Source organism: Hetaerina americana, unplaced genomic scaffold (assembly GCF_022747635.1).
Source record: "Hetaerina americana unplaced genomic scaffold, ioHetAmer1.1.p SCAF_1, whole genome shotgun sequence".
Taxonomy (NCBI): Eukaryota; Metazoa; Arthropoda; class Insecta; order Odonata; family Calopterygidae; genus Hetaerina; species Hetaerina americana.
The window spans coordinates 43,399,410-43,413,725 of NW_027286069.1; the positions used below are offsets into that span (position 1 = coordinate 43,399,410).

The window sequence follows — 14,316 nt, forward strand, 5'->3', positions numbered from 1 at the left end:
CCATTTCCTATAAAATTCCAGTTTTCATAATATAAAAATGTTCAAAAGCATCCAAGCAAACATCTAATAACACATCACAGATAACTTCCTCCTTAGATCTGAGGAGGCAGATAGAGATGATCTCTAATACATCTAATAATCTCAATGTCCATGGTTAAATATGTTAATGGCAAAATGTAATGATTTCATTCAGCGGTTCATTTTATGCAGTACCCATTAACATCAAAAGCACTCTGCCAAATACTAATGAATGTATTCATACGGCAAATTACAGATTTTTCGGATTGATGCCTGTCAACTAGTGTCTTTGTTATTGTCTCAAAATCTAACTACAACATGAATTTCTTGCAATTTAATGGCATTGAATTCAACTTCAAAATACAAACTTAGCCATTACCACAACAATTTGAATTAAATTCCATCGAAAGTGGAATTATTGCAGCATGGAAATGAGTATGCAAAAAGAAATTTTCATTCTTATTTTGGCAAATATGACATTTAGAAGTGATTCTGAATGTAAATATAGTTGACCCAGAAGGAAGTAAAAATTAATACCTTTAATCCTAAGTAAAATGCTTTCATCACAGCATTCCAGCAAGAAATTATGTTGAAAATTACCACAAAAAATGAAATAAATTTGAATTTTGTAATAGTAAAAGATTTATAAAAGTTTCATTATGTTCATTACAGCTAAGGATATTATCATATAACCATTTTGATGGAGGTTCCGTTCTCACTGTGAAATTGTGTTCAAAAGATGTTATTCGGGCATATTCAAACCCATGAAAACATCATGACCTTATATAAACACAATTGTTCTCAACAATTGGAGACCGTAATAATTTTATAAACTTGAATATTCCTAGAAAAATAAAATAAACCCTGTCTTAATGTGCAAATATATTAACTAAAAAATTAGTCATCCACCTACCCCAAGAAGCAAAGAAAGCATTGCTCCGAGTGTTGGTTAACAAAATTCTACATCTAGGCCCTGGGATCAATCAGGAAAGTTTGATTTCAATCTTTTCATAACCAAAATAATGTATTAACATATAATCAAAAATTTCTCAAAATATAACAAACATTTATCAGGACAAAAACTGACTGTTTTGATAGTCTTCATTTTCAAAACTTGATTACTATCAAATACATGTTATAATCTGGTGTGAGAATAAGGCTTGCCATAAAGTTAATATGATGTAGGGAAGTTTCCAGGGTGAGTTTCTAAAGCTTTATGAACAGCCTTATACATTTACAGTCTTTCATCAAAAATGATAAATTTTATTTCAGCCCAGAAAACACAGACATTATCATTTAACTCAAACATACACCAAACATACGCATGTACTTGCACACACACTTTCACACAAAAACACTCATACAGGAATGAAAAAAACTAAACACAAGTAAAAAAGAATCAATTATTCAATGGCAGCATGAGAAGGGCTCCATCGGAGACAACTATCTTTTTCGATTTGCTAAACTGCGCAAGACAGTCACATTTGTGCATACATATCCTATAACATGTCCAATTGTTTCCATATTTCCTGCACCAGTCAATATTGGCAAAAAATTCATAGCCCTCCATTATAAAAAGCCACACTAGCTTAGAACTTCTCTTGTCATTTTCATGTCCTTCCTTCTCAAGTGCCTCCCAAACCACAACACACCACATAACACCTCTTGTTCCTTCTACCACTCTTTCTTTTTCTCATCCATTGAGACCCCTCCAGGACCATGGAGGACTATCATGAGGAGGCCACCGATGACAGACAGCGTCTATAAGTGAAGAACATACAAAGGACTCATATAAACACTCATTATTAGGAAACATACCATCAGGGTGTAATTACACTACCAGAGACAATGGATATAAAATGTCCCTCGGTATTGTGTATTTGCTAAACAAATGACAATTAGAAATATATTTGAAGGAGAACATACGGGACTTCTCTTCCAAATAACTAAAATATATGAACAAAACCGAATTAGTGTTGATTCAATTGGTTATAAAAAATTCCCACAACCAACAGGCAAATTGTCTTTAAAAGTATTTGGAATACATTTAAGGATATAAATCTAGTTAAATAATCAACCATATTATTTTTGCTATGAAAAGATTGCCAAATGAAAGACATATCTTTCTGTGAAGGATTTCACTTTTCTGAGTACAATGTCTCAATTACAGGGTTTTCAAATAGTCCAAAACTTATTTGACATTTGATGAAAATAATTGCATCATTTATTATAAGAAAATAATATTTTAGATACAACAAACACCATATCGTCAAAACTGATTGAAAATTAACTAGTTTCTTGATGCATTTATTTGTCACTATTTATTCATTGATTCACCAAAAGAGAAATAATATTTAAGAAATATTTACATGATTAAATTCTATCCTAAACCAATAGTGGAACTTATATTTGGATTAGAAATTATAATATACCATAAATAGAGAATTTTGGACTACTAGAGCATATATGTCGCACCAGAATAGGACAGTATGCATGCATGTTTCAATGTTAACCATAAAATAACTGCCAGTAATTAGATCAAACTTGGCAATAACTGAAATAATTTAAACTTTTGAAACAGTTCTGGATTGCTTTCTTAGTGAGATTCAGTGGGCAATTTTGCCATGAGTTTATTATTTATTATCACCATCCCCTGTAATCAGACGAAAGCTTCGCTAACTTCCATGGATGTGACAAACGTACAACCCAGATAGAAGAAAATATTCCTAGTCCTTAGTTGTTAGCTAGTTAAAGTACTTTTCCTTTTTTTCAAATTTTCTTCAAAGTCATAGGTTTCTAAGCATTTTATTTCACATGGTGAGCTCATCTAACTATTACCCATTGACATCAAACATTTCTTACTTTAGAGTGCTTTCCTGACTCTTAGAAAACATGCTGCATCATACTCGTAAAGAAATGTAAGTACACATGCAAGGAAGGCACATTTTTTGGTGTCTAGTATTAATTCAAACTCTGAAATATTTATTTAAATCACCTAGTAAAATATTTTGACTGATTCCTCCATTAACCTGGCTCTTTGGAATGCTAACTCAAGTCAGCACCTGAGATAGTAAGAACCTCAAATTTTTGTCTCCGATTCCAGAATTGATTTAAAAACTCACTATCCCTCAGAGAAGACATGGCAAGTTTTAATTTATGTTTCCCACATTTTGTACATTTGCACATTTTGTACTGCTGGCTTTCACAACGTGCATACTGGCTCATTAAATTTAGCCTTTGCCAATAATTTGACTATTAGCAAATCAACTTTGAAAATGATCATCAACGTACGTAGTCAGGCTAGCATGGTAATCTGATTCCACGGAATGTTACATTTGTTTTTTTTAGGAGAGATTTTTTTCATATCTACTAAATTAAAAGAGCCCTAGAATGATCTTAGTCCAAGGTATTATATAATTTCATACTTATTGACATTGCTATAAAATGACTAAAAGAAAATTAAAACATTGAAAATCAAGAGCAAAATGGTCGTTCTATTATAAATAAATGCAAATGCATATAGGTAGGGGACTAGAAACTCACATTTTGAATTTGAACACAGCAAAAGAAAAACGGGCTGTCACTCCCCACACAAAAATATGTAAGTGTTCACTGTCAGCGATGAAAACCATTTGACCTGATGATATCACTATTTTATCAAAAGTTATTACACAGCAATATGATTCATTCACCATTGGATTATAATCCTCGGGGATTTTAATTTTTAATGCATCAAAATAACTTCTAAAATAATTATCCCTAACAATCTCAATTTTTCCTAACTTTACAATGGCCACCTTAAAAATGCATATTCCATATTACAATACATTTGAGAATGAATGAGCGATTATCTAATGGAAATTAATGCCGAAAAATCAAGGCTAACATTTTCATTTCACAATGTTTAGCTTGGAAGTAATAAGTCCAACTAAAAATAATTGAAATTTTATAGAAAAATGCCGATAACAAAATAGCCACATCACCCCTCTTATTCGGCAGGTTAACATTTTCCCTCTTCATTTGCCATTTATTAAATTGAGAAATAGAGGTGGCTGTTGAAATCAGCATCATCTCCTTTAAGGTAGAGAACTTTGGTTAACCACCAATCAGAAGTGGTAAGCTTTTCCAAATGTGTACATAAATGCTAGTGTAACGAGTGAGTTAGAAAAATTGGTATTAAAAAAATACCTAACATCAAAGAGCCTATTCTTTCAAAAGCAATATGCAAAGAAAACATGGCCTTAAAGACCACCTGCAAATAAATGATAAAGTCATTGACTTACCTGGAAGAAGTCATACTTGAGGAAGTCACGCATTGGCTTGTAATTTGGGATAGTCCACCATGCATTGAAATATAAGTTAAGGGCAGACAACCAAAGTACCAAAATGATTGCACTTAACTTAGTTTTATACCCAACTGTTACCAAAATCATGAGCGCTGAGCCAATAATATTTTGCAAAATCTGAAATAAAAATTATAAATAGTAAATAACCATTCAAACAAATATATTCTACCTAAGAAGTTACCCTTCTACCCCTTTGCTGGTTCCTTGGCATTAAAAATTACAATGGATATGCAACTCTAAACCAATAAATATGCTACGATTGATTTAGATTTCAATTTACCGGCAGATATGCAACCAACCAATGTTTACCAGGTTTTTGTTACATAACTAACTCTTTAACACCATATTTCCTGACCCATAAGAAAGTTAGAATTTACAAAAAGACATGGATTGTACAGAAAAAGACAGAAGTATATTTTTTAATATAAAGAATACGGAATTTTTACATTAATGAATCAGCAACTATACCAATATTTAGTTATCATAAAATCCTATACATTTGTTATCACAATTGATAAATTATATCTATCTTCATTTTCATTAGGGTTGTCACTTTCCTCATACACAATCTCATGCTGGCTTCTATTTAACATTTGCTAATTTCACATTCTTAAAAGAACATGATAATCTCGCTTTAAACTATCTGTCAGCACTTTTTCAGCCAACCAAACACTAGAAATTAACGAACATTTAATTCTCCCAGTCAAAGTGACATCATGTGTTGTTGCCTTAAAACATTTCTTTCATAATGAAGTGGCAGCTGTTTTGCTAATGAAAGTTGGATACCCTTTTTATAACAAGAACTGTCTCGCTCCTCAAAATAGCCATGAACTGCCTACATTACTTCTTCATGGTTGGAAAATCTTTGACCACCGAGCCTTTTCTTCAAGTTTGCAAACAGAAAATAATCCGAGGGGCTAAATCGGGCAAGTAGGGTGCATGAGGCAGCAATTGAAACTTTAATTCATGAATTTTGGCCATTGCAATAATGGATTTCTGAGCTGGTGCATTGTCTTGATGAAACAACACTTTCTTCTAAGCCAAATGCGGCTGCTTTTGCTTGATTTCTTTGCTCAAATGTTGTAATAAGTTTGCATAATACTCGCCATTGATAGTTTCTCCTTTTTCAAGAGAGTCAATAAAAATTATCCCATGGACATCCCAAAAAACCGATGCCATGACCTTGCCTGCAGATGAAACAGCCTTTGCCTTCTTTGGAGCCGATTCTCCCTTTTGAATCCATTGTTTTGATTGTTCTTTTGTCTCGGGTGTGAAGTAATGGACACATGTTTCATCCATGGTTTTGAAAAAGCACAAAAATTTACTTTGTTGCTGTGAAACTTTGCTTAACACTCAATTGAAACATCTTCATGACACTGGGCTTGCTCGAGTGTGAGCAAATAAGGCATCCATCTTGCACACAACTTTCTCATGTCCAAATTTTTAGTTAATATGCAATGCACCGCACTTTTTGAAATACCAACTGTGTCTGCTAGCTTGTGCACTTTAAGTTGACAATCGTCCAGTATCACTTTGTGGACTTCGTTCATAGTTTCTGGAGTCGTCACCTTATTTCGTCGAGCAATGCGATGCTCGTCTTGACAGTTCGTACGGCCTTGTTTAAACTCTGCTACCCAATGTTGTAAACAAAGGAGCAGACTCACCCCAGAGTAGAATCCAGGTCAGCATTTATATTTTTTGGGCTGAGGCCTTTCAAATAAAAGTATTGTATCACATAACAATGACCAATTTCCTCCATTTTCACTGAAAATGTTCACTATTGATGTCTGCCAAACTACTAAACAACGTAGCAACTTCAAACTTGAAAAATATGCTTTATAGATTGCATAATTTCTAATAGTGATATTTTTCAAACAACTACCTTCAAACTGCATGGCTATTTTTCAAACTGCGTGGCTATCAGGGGAAACAATGCATGTAGTATGTATTAGCAGATGGGCTACATCACCATTAGCCCACCAGGTTTAAGTTTTGCAGCAGCAACACATACGAGATGCAACTAAACGAGACATTCACTATTTATTTGGGAATTTTTTAAGGCGATACTATCAATGAAATATTAAAACTCTGCAGATTACTACTCACTCAAGACTGTGATATTATCAAAGTGAGGAATGATTTTGTACCTCAAGGTAACATGGTCAATTAAGCAAGATGATAAGTGAATTTTTGAGACTTTTGAAATGTTGTAGTAGAAATGGATGGAAAAGGTGATGTGGATAGATAGGAAAACAAACAAGGAAGTGCTAGATATCATTTTTATTGGCAATATGAGGTATAAGACTGAAAAAGGAGAGCATGTTAGGCAAGCAAGGAAGGGATAAAGATAGGCATGTTGGACAGAATGAAGGGATTATTTGGATTGAAGATAGGCATGTTATGCAGTATTGAATTTAATTATATGCCAAAATGAGTAGACTTAATAAATCCTGACGCACTAGTTGAAACAGTCAACTTTAATTCTAAGTGTATCTCACAGTCTCCTTAGCCTGAGGCTAGTCGGGTAGCAGTAGCATTTTCACCAATATTGCACACAATCACAATTATCGCTATAATATGGTATGCAAATTGTAGCACATTGTGAATCCCTTGGGGGTAACATAATAAGGGTAAGCCACACTCACAGGAATGAACCACTCTAACAGAGAGTGGAAATAATTTCTTTGGACTTAGGTCTCGATGATTATTCCTAGCTCAGAATGACTCTTATGAGCCTTGAAACCCTAAAAATTTCAGCCAAATTGCTCTGACGACTGAAGGATTTACCTCCCTGCCAAAAAATCACCACACACACATCACTTTAATTGAGGGAACGAAATAAAATTTCTTTGGTGATTGCTCTGGTTATTTCATTAATGGAGTCATTTTAAGTCGTTGGTGATTAATCATGCATAAGAATATAAAGCAAAATGCACCATGGGGTTATACAAGTCAAATTCCTGTTCGATCCGATTTCTTTATTATGATTAGCTTAGGATTTAGTATGTATCACAATCAAAGAGCATCAGAAGGCATGAAAGGATAGAGAACTGAACATAACATTTACTCTACTTACTAATAGCTAAGTCACAGGCAATACAATCAACAAAAATTAGCATGCAATTTAGTGAACCTTATCTAAGACAAATCTATAGGTTGAATATATACCTGCATGAAAGATAATTCCAACCTAAGGAGAGTGACAAACATAAACACCAAAAGAATTCGCCCTGTCAACTGCATGTAATTTTTTGGCTTGTTGTCTCCTGCAAATGATAAGAACATTAAATTTATTAAATATCAACAGGAAATTGATTTACAGAGCAAAAAGTAATTTTACAACCACAAGTCAAACCCTATCCACACTCACACAGAGCACAACCACAAAACAAAAGTGACACTATGTGTTCATAACATACAGCCATGCATATTATCCAAGCATATCCATTTTCCAATGAAAATTTTCAACTTAAGTGAATACGGTGTCATTGTTATTCATAAATGAATGAAAAATTTCAACTGATAACATTCAGACACAATGAAATTTCATTTTTTTCAATACAATATACCTATTAGTGAACACACCACAACCATTAGTGAAGCATGCATGTTATTCCTTGGACAGAAGGAAATCATGTCATGGGTAATGACTACGATTGGATGATGTTCTATGCAATTACATAATTCAGCGCCAGGTAGCAAGTGCTATACTATTATTTAACTCATAGCAATGATCCTGCATATTGAAAGCAACCACAATTCCGACAAGGAATCTATAGCCTTGTGAATCTCCAGAAGTGCCCCACTTCTCTCCTCCTTAATATAACAAAACCAGTAAATTCTTTTCTAGGATGAAATTTTCATTCCATTTTCTGCCATTTTTGTATATTTATTTAGCAGATTTATATGTCTATGGACATTGCTTCAACTATTTTAAAAGTACTTGTGAACTACTAAAAGATGAAAACTAAAGTAAAATTTCAAAATATGTTTTAAATATTGTTATTATTTCTACTTATAATAAGCAAATATATTTCAATCCCACTCACTTTTTTGCCTATATCTTAATTCAAACAGCAGTTCACACTGAAGGCAATAACATGATGGAGCTGGAGTTAATCTTTTTGTTGAGCCACAATAAGTACACATTTGTCCCAATAATGTGCCTTTGCAAGAGCAAGTAGATACTTGGGTGTGAAATGGCATTTAGAGAATGGTTAATTTTACAGTCCATTATTAAGGAAGATGAGAATTCTCTTATTCTGCTTACTAAGAATTAAATGGTAATAATCCTTCTCCTAAGCTTTACTACTCAAAGAACAATTATGTGGCCACATACTTGGAATTAAAAACCCGATCACCCTTTTCCAGAACACCATTAGAAACTGCTTCCAATCCTGCTTAGTATTCTACAATTGTTATCACACCCCATGAATTCCACCTAGCTTCAAATTGACTATTTACACATTAATGCCCCTTTCCCTAAGGAACTTACTTCTTTTAAACAAGAAAAGTATTCAAAGTGCAATATCACCACATCTAATATTGGAATGGGTATCTTAGGGTATTAGAAGCAATGGTACAGGTTTGAATCTACCTTCAAAACATTCTTACACAACACTGCTCTCATTGCATCTCTCCCCCTTGACAACAACATTTTGGACACATGCATGGTAGGCTGACTCTAATGCAGTCCGGGGATAACCCAATTACTACTCACCACTACTTACAGGGATGAACCCCATACCTTTGTGAACTTAATAAATGGAATTCAATGGGCTATAGCTCTTAACTTGTGAAGAATCATACTGTTATTTTTACCCTTAAGTTTCCTCAGGAGCACCAAGTACTGGTCTCTTCTAATCTGTTTTGAGCCCTTGTCCGACTGTGAACAATGACGTCACATAAATGCTGGTGGGTGTTAAACCGACAGTTTATGATACACGGAATGAAAATAAAAGCACCCATCTTTTGATTTAACTAAAAATGTTTCATTGGACATGACTGTTTTGTTCTGACAGTGGTAAATGTAGCCCTAACAATATTTTTTTAAATAACACAACTGAAAAGGAAAAAACTATCATGAGGGAAATTTGATTTTTCCATTCTCCTATTGTACCAAATCAATGAATAAAATTCACTATAATATAAATAATCAGGCCAGGTAAAAGAATGGCTAACCAGTCACGTTTAGAGCCGAGATCCTTATTCAAGGTCTTCACCAAAAAATTGATGCACAGCCTCCTTGGCGAGTTTCCTCATTCAAAACGAACAAGGTTAAAGAGTTTTCAATGATCACTTTTTTCAGCACTATCCCAGAAGAAATAATCAATAACTAAGCTGTAATGGTAATATTATTACATCTATAAAGGTGACCAGTTAAGTGGATCAAGAGGCCAGAAAGAAAGACAAAATTAAATCTATTTACTCCACATTATGGACCTAATTGTCTGATCACTTGCCACCCTCAGCGTCAAGGGAATAATTAGATCTACTTAATTGCATGCACTTTCCCTAACCACATGTGTTTTGTTGTCAAAACCCTCTCTTTCCACATGACCTCATTAGAATGCCTTAAAATAATATACTGCTCTTCACAGTATTGCTTGCTATGCCTTTTGTGTTTTTAAGTTTCCCTTCCATCCCTTGTTTCTCTCCGTGGGGGGACACAACCTGCAGTGTTGGGTCGCATTCCCTACCTGTGTCCTTGGGGAAGAGACCGTTGTATGTTGCATTTTCATGTAGTAGTGGAATTTCGCCTTTCTACTTTTCAAATTCTAGCTGGCATGTTATTGGATATATTTCTTACTGCATCCTAAGGTGCAATTAATTGTTAGATGATGGTATATGTATTTGCATGCGTGTAGATTGACAGGATTTTTGCATGAATGAATATGCCACAGTGGGTATATTTTGCATTTATGTGTTGATTTTGCAGGTGGTTTTGTTTCATTTCACTGGTGGAGACCTAACACCCCCAGCCACATGCCCTTGTGGCGGCTTGCAGGGTATTATGTAGATGTAGATGAATTGTTATACAAAAAAATCTTAGAACTAAAATAACAGGAAACTGGAACCATATGGTTCATGCAGGAGAAAATAACTGCAGTGGAATGGTCTAGGACATGTGATGTAGGGGCATAAAGATTACAGGGCCTAGGGTTTGTCAAGCTAAGCATACATGCTATGGCTTGAGTCAAACCAATTTTTATTACAAATTATTTTACTGTCAGCCAAAATTAAAAACATACCGCAAATTCTTTCCGGGCATCCCAAATGTTGACAGCATCATATTATGTATGTATGCATCATATGGATAGACCAACTTGTTAGAAAATTTAACTCTAAAAGTTTATCTACCAACAAATCGAGATGTTATCAACGTTTTTTAATGTTAGAAGCTTTATGAGCAGTTATTTGATTAAAGACATTTTTACCTAATGATGGGACACCAGCAAAAAGACTTCTTTTCTCTTCTCGGCTTTCTGCTAACACCAGAAGCAGTGCACCGATAAGGGCCAAATTTCGCAGAAGAAATTGGAAGTCCCATAAAATACTATAAGCTACAGTCTGAAAAGAAATATGTAACAAAATTATTTCAGAGTACTGAATAATGGCTGTCAACCATATTGCCTGAACAATACGTAGCAATAAAACCACGAACAACTCACGGGAAAAATTCTTTCGCAACCTTCATTTGTGATGGAAACTGACTTAAATCATACAAAGGAGTATACCACTTGTACATTAATACGTATGGAAAAATGAAAAAAGATCAAATTTAGTGATGAGGAATAACATGACGTGGGTAGATATTTCACTGAACTTATTCTTTTAAGTGTGCCATGATACACCAAAGACAACGACCGCGTACATACACTTAAAACTAAGCTGTCTTGTTAACTTGGAACTAGATTACCTGCAAGACCACGATGAAAAAGAGAATACCACAGGCTGCTGGAACTTGTATCCTACCCAAAACCATAACACAGCCTCCGAGCTGACCGATTAAATTAATTAAAACAAAAAGAGCCGCTAGAAATTTGCCACATTGCCACGACACGTCCATATAATCCCTCTGTTCAGACCATTGAAACCACATTCGTAAACCATCCTCCAAAAATGTAGAAATAAGGCATAATCTTGCTAATGTGGGCAGGTAATTCTTTGTGATGGGTATGACCTGAAAGTTATAAACTGGATTTCAATAGTAGGTCAGGCAGACAACATTTATCCATTATTGCACATATTTCAAGTTAAACAGAAATTCCAAGAAGGTAAAACTAATGAAACCATGTGGGAAATACATCGCATACCTGATCAACGATCCTTTCTGCTTTATTTACAAATTCTTCGTAATTCCCCATATTCGCAGCCGCCACCTTCTAATTCAGCACTACACGAATGATGTGGAAAAAGACAATTGAATAACTTCCGATTCATTGGGGTAGACCACGTAATTCCAAAGCTATTGTAACGGTACTAAGTGATAACTTTAACATTATATAGTCAACAGTAGGCATTATTATTTAAATAAATATTATTTCTGAGAAAAAAGAAGGATAAATGGTAATTGCCGACAGTGCTCACCGAATGATCATTCTGCTGACCTGTATCGTAATTTGGAGGTAATTTTGAAACCTTTCTTGGACGGTAAGGTGAGTAAATCAATCAAAGTGACCTATGATTCGAATTTATCGATAAAAAGCTTCATATTCATTCTAATTTATTTTTATAGTTTTGATTAAGTATGAACACATGGAAGACAAAGCGATCGCGAAAGTTTTCATGCTAGATTAGTAAATACGAATTTCCACAAATCAGGAACTATATGATTTTTCGTAGCCACCTCAAAAATTTCTTCGGTACCATTGTATTTTAGTGTTTTTATGAATCATGATGACTAAAAATAGGAAGGAAGTTGATACAGCCATCATGGAAACAATTACTTGACGATTGGTTTAATTATAGTTTTCTCCACTTTGTTGTACTTACTGAATCAAACAGTTGTTAACAATATTTAATATTTTGTTTCAAGGGATCCGACGTCGAGGTCAATTTCATTATAAGCTAAAATAAATAAAGCGCTAGATTACAATTGGATCTAATAATGCTTAGAAATGGAATTTTGATGCGGTAAAATTCATTCAGGCTATATTATAAATGTTTCTAGAAAACACTTTTAGCTGCTCATAATAGTTTTTTGACCTCCTTTTCCTACAACACTAAATTCATAATAGTATAATTCTGGATATTAAGCTTCGACTAAATTGTTTAGGTAATGGCCGGAGTCTGGCCATGGTCTGCTCCATCTGATGTGAGTTCTCAGTTGTGCTAAATCTTCGCCTGAGGTGGGAAACAGGCCAAGCAGGCTTGCGACCGGTTTCTCCCACGCGATCTTTCGCCCAGCCGGTGTCGTCTGGCGATATTCAGTCAGCCCGAACAGCCCGAACATTGAAGACAGTCGTAATATGCCGTCAATTGAGGTAGAATCGGATGACTAGAGCTCATAGTTCACCTATCTGGCGCTGAATCTCGCATGCATAATGATATTCGACAAATGGAAGTTCAGAAAAATTCCTCCGTCATTTTTCATGAAATAAATGACCTCACTGTTTCAGTGCCTTATGTACGCCGATTTTTCCTCATTTATTCCCTTAAGACTGGATTAGATTTGTTCAGAGGTAACCCCGTTATCGATCAACTTATGACAAGGTTAAAAATAAATAATTCATCATGATTGATTTTATATCAGAATGTACGCAAGATGCTCCAAAAATTTCTATTCATAATTACACGGATATGCACATGGCATATAATAAACTAGAAGATCAAGTTTAATGTTGATTTGTTATTAAAGTTATTGCTTATGAAACTCCAAATGTTAACGATTAATAACTGCGAAAACATTTCTCTAGGCCTTTCCATGATATTTGCCCGGTACCCTTCTAATTAATCCAATTTTTTTGTTAGCTTGCCCACATTTTACTCGAATGTGTTTCACCAGGAGAGGTCGTGAGTAAGGGTAAAGCATTACGATATGTTTCGTATTTATTCGATTCTAGACATACCATTTCGGTGTTCTGCAGTAGGCGCTCAGGATTGGGGGGGGGGGGATTGCTCTTCTTCAAAAAATTGATCACTACGCACTTTTTTAAGTTAAATTCTAATTGCCAAGCGTCGCACCAGCGTTGTATAGCGTTGAGGTCATATAATAAAACTGCTGTGTCCTCAGGATTATGGGTATCATAGTTAACCATTGTATAGTGGGCAAATAAACGTATCTTACTAATGAATACGGAATCAATGTCGTTAACGTTAAGTAGGAATAGAAGAGGTGCTATAACACTTCGCTCGGGAACACCGGAAGCAACTTACACTGCATTTGAGCTAACTCCATTTGTTAACTACTCTTTGTACCCGATCATTCAAAAAGTCTTTAATCCAACCCCAAATATTTTTATCTTTATCATATGTGAGCAGTTTACTATGAGGTACTTTATCGAAAGCTTTCTTAAAATCTAGAAGAACATGTCTCTTTCCCGTAATTCGGATATCATGAACAAAAAGTGCAAGTTGTCACGCAGGATCTACCCTTTCGGAAACCGTGCTGATTTTTCATCAATAACTCTTGACTATCGCGGTGTCTCACGATAGAACAAGCATGATCGAACTAGCATACAAGGTATATGTATATGGTATATGTTCCGTGACCTTGCATGAAATGTATGTGAGGGAAATAGGTCGTCCTCCTAGTCTCCGTTTTTAAATATTGATGTTACATTAGCCCTTTTCCAATCTCTGGTAACCTTTTGATCTATTAGCGACTTCTTAAATATGATTTCTAGATACGATACAATTTCCGACGCTAGATCCTCAAATATACACGCGAGTTTTTAATCGAGCCCGGAGAATTTATTAGGTTTAATATTTTTCAGCAAACGTTCTATTC

At 34.7% G+C, this 14,316-nt stretch overlaps 1 protein-coding gene across 2 annotated transcripts; it reads right to left on the reverse strand.

The window, feature by feature from the left end:
* Nucleotides 1-1,217: 1,217 nt before the first annotated feature.
* Surf4 (Surfeit locus protein 4) lies at nucleotides 1,218-11,773 on the reverse strand. Of its 2 annotated transcripts, none has more exons than XM_071589103.1 (6): nucleotides 11,681-11,773; nucleotides 11,284-11,547; nucleotides 10,802-10,934; nucleotides 7,533-7,630; nucleotides 4,302-4,481; nucleotides 1,218-1,779 (listed from the first exon to the last, which is right to left on the reverse strand). In XM_071589103.1, the coding sequence occupies exons 1-6, from the start codon at nucleotides 11,729-11,731 to the stop codon at nucleotides 1,693-1,695; spliced, it is 813 nt and encodes a 270-aa protein (XP_071445204.1). In that variant the 5' UTR covers nucleotides 11,732-11,773; the 3' UTR covers nucleotides 1,218-1,692. The 2 variants fall into 2 exon arrangements, with proteins under 2 accessions (XP_071445204.1, XP_071445212.1); XM_071589111.1 differs by having other exon boundaries at nucleotides 11,284-11,561; nucleotides 11,681-11,764.
* Nucleotides 11,774-14,316: the final 2,543 nt, after the last annotated feature.

What these genes read in the sequence shown, in the direction of transcription:
- Surf4 (XM_071589103.1), bottom strand. Translation starts at nt 11,731, where the DNA reads ATGGGGAATTACGAAGAATTTGTAAATAAAGCAGAAAGGATCGTTGAT. An exon ending in TGGAATTATCTTTCATGCAG is followed by an intron (nt 4,482 to 7,532) that starts GTATATATTCAA and finishes TTTTTATTTCAG; the next exon opens with ATTTTGCAAAATATTATTGG. An exon ending in TCAAGTATGACTTCTTCCAG is followed by an intron (nt 1,780 to 4,301) that starts GTAAGTCAATGA and finishes CTTCACTTATAG; the next exon opens with ACGCTGTCTGTCATCGGTGG.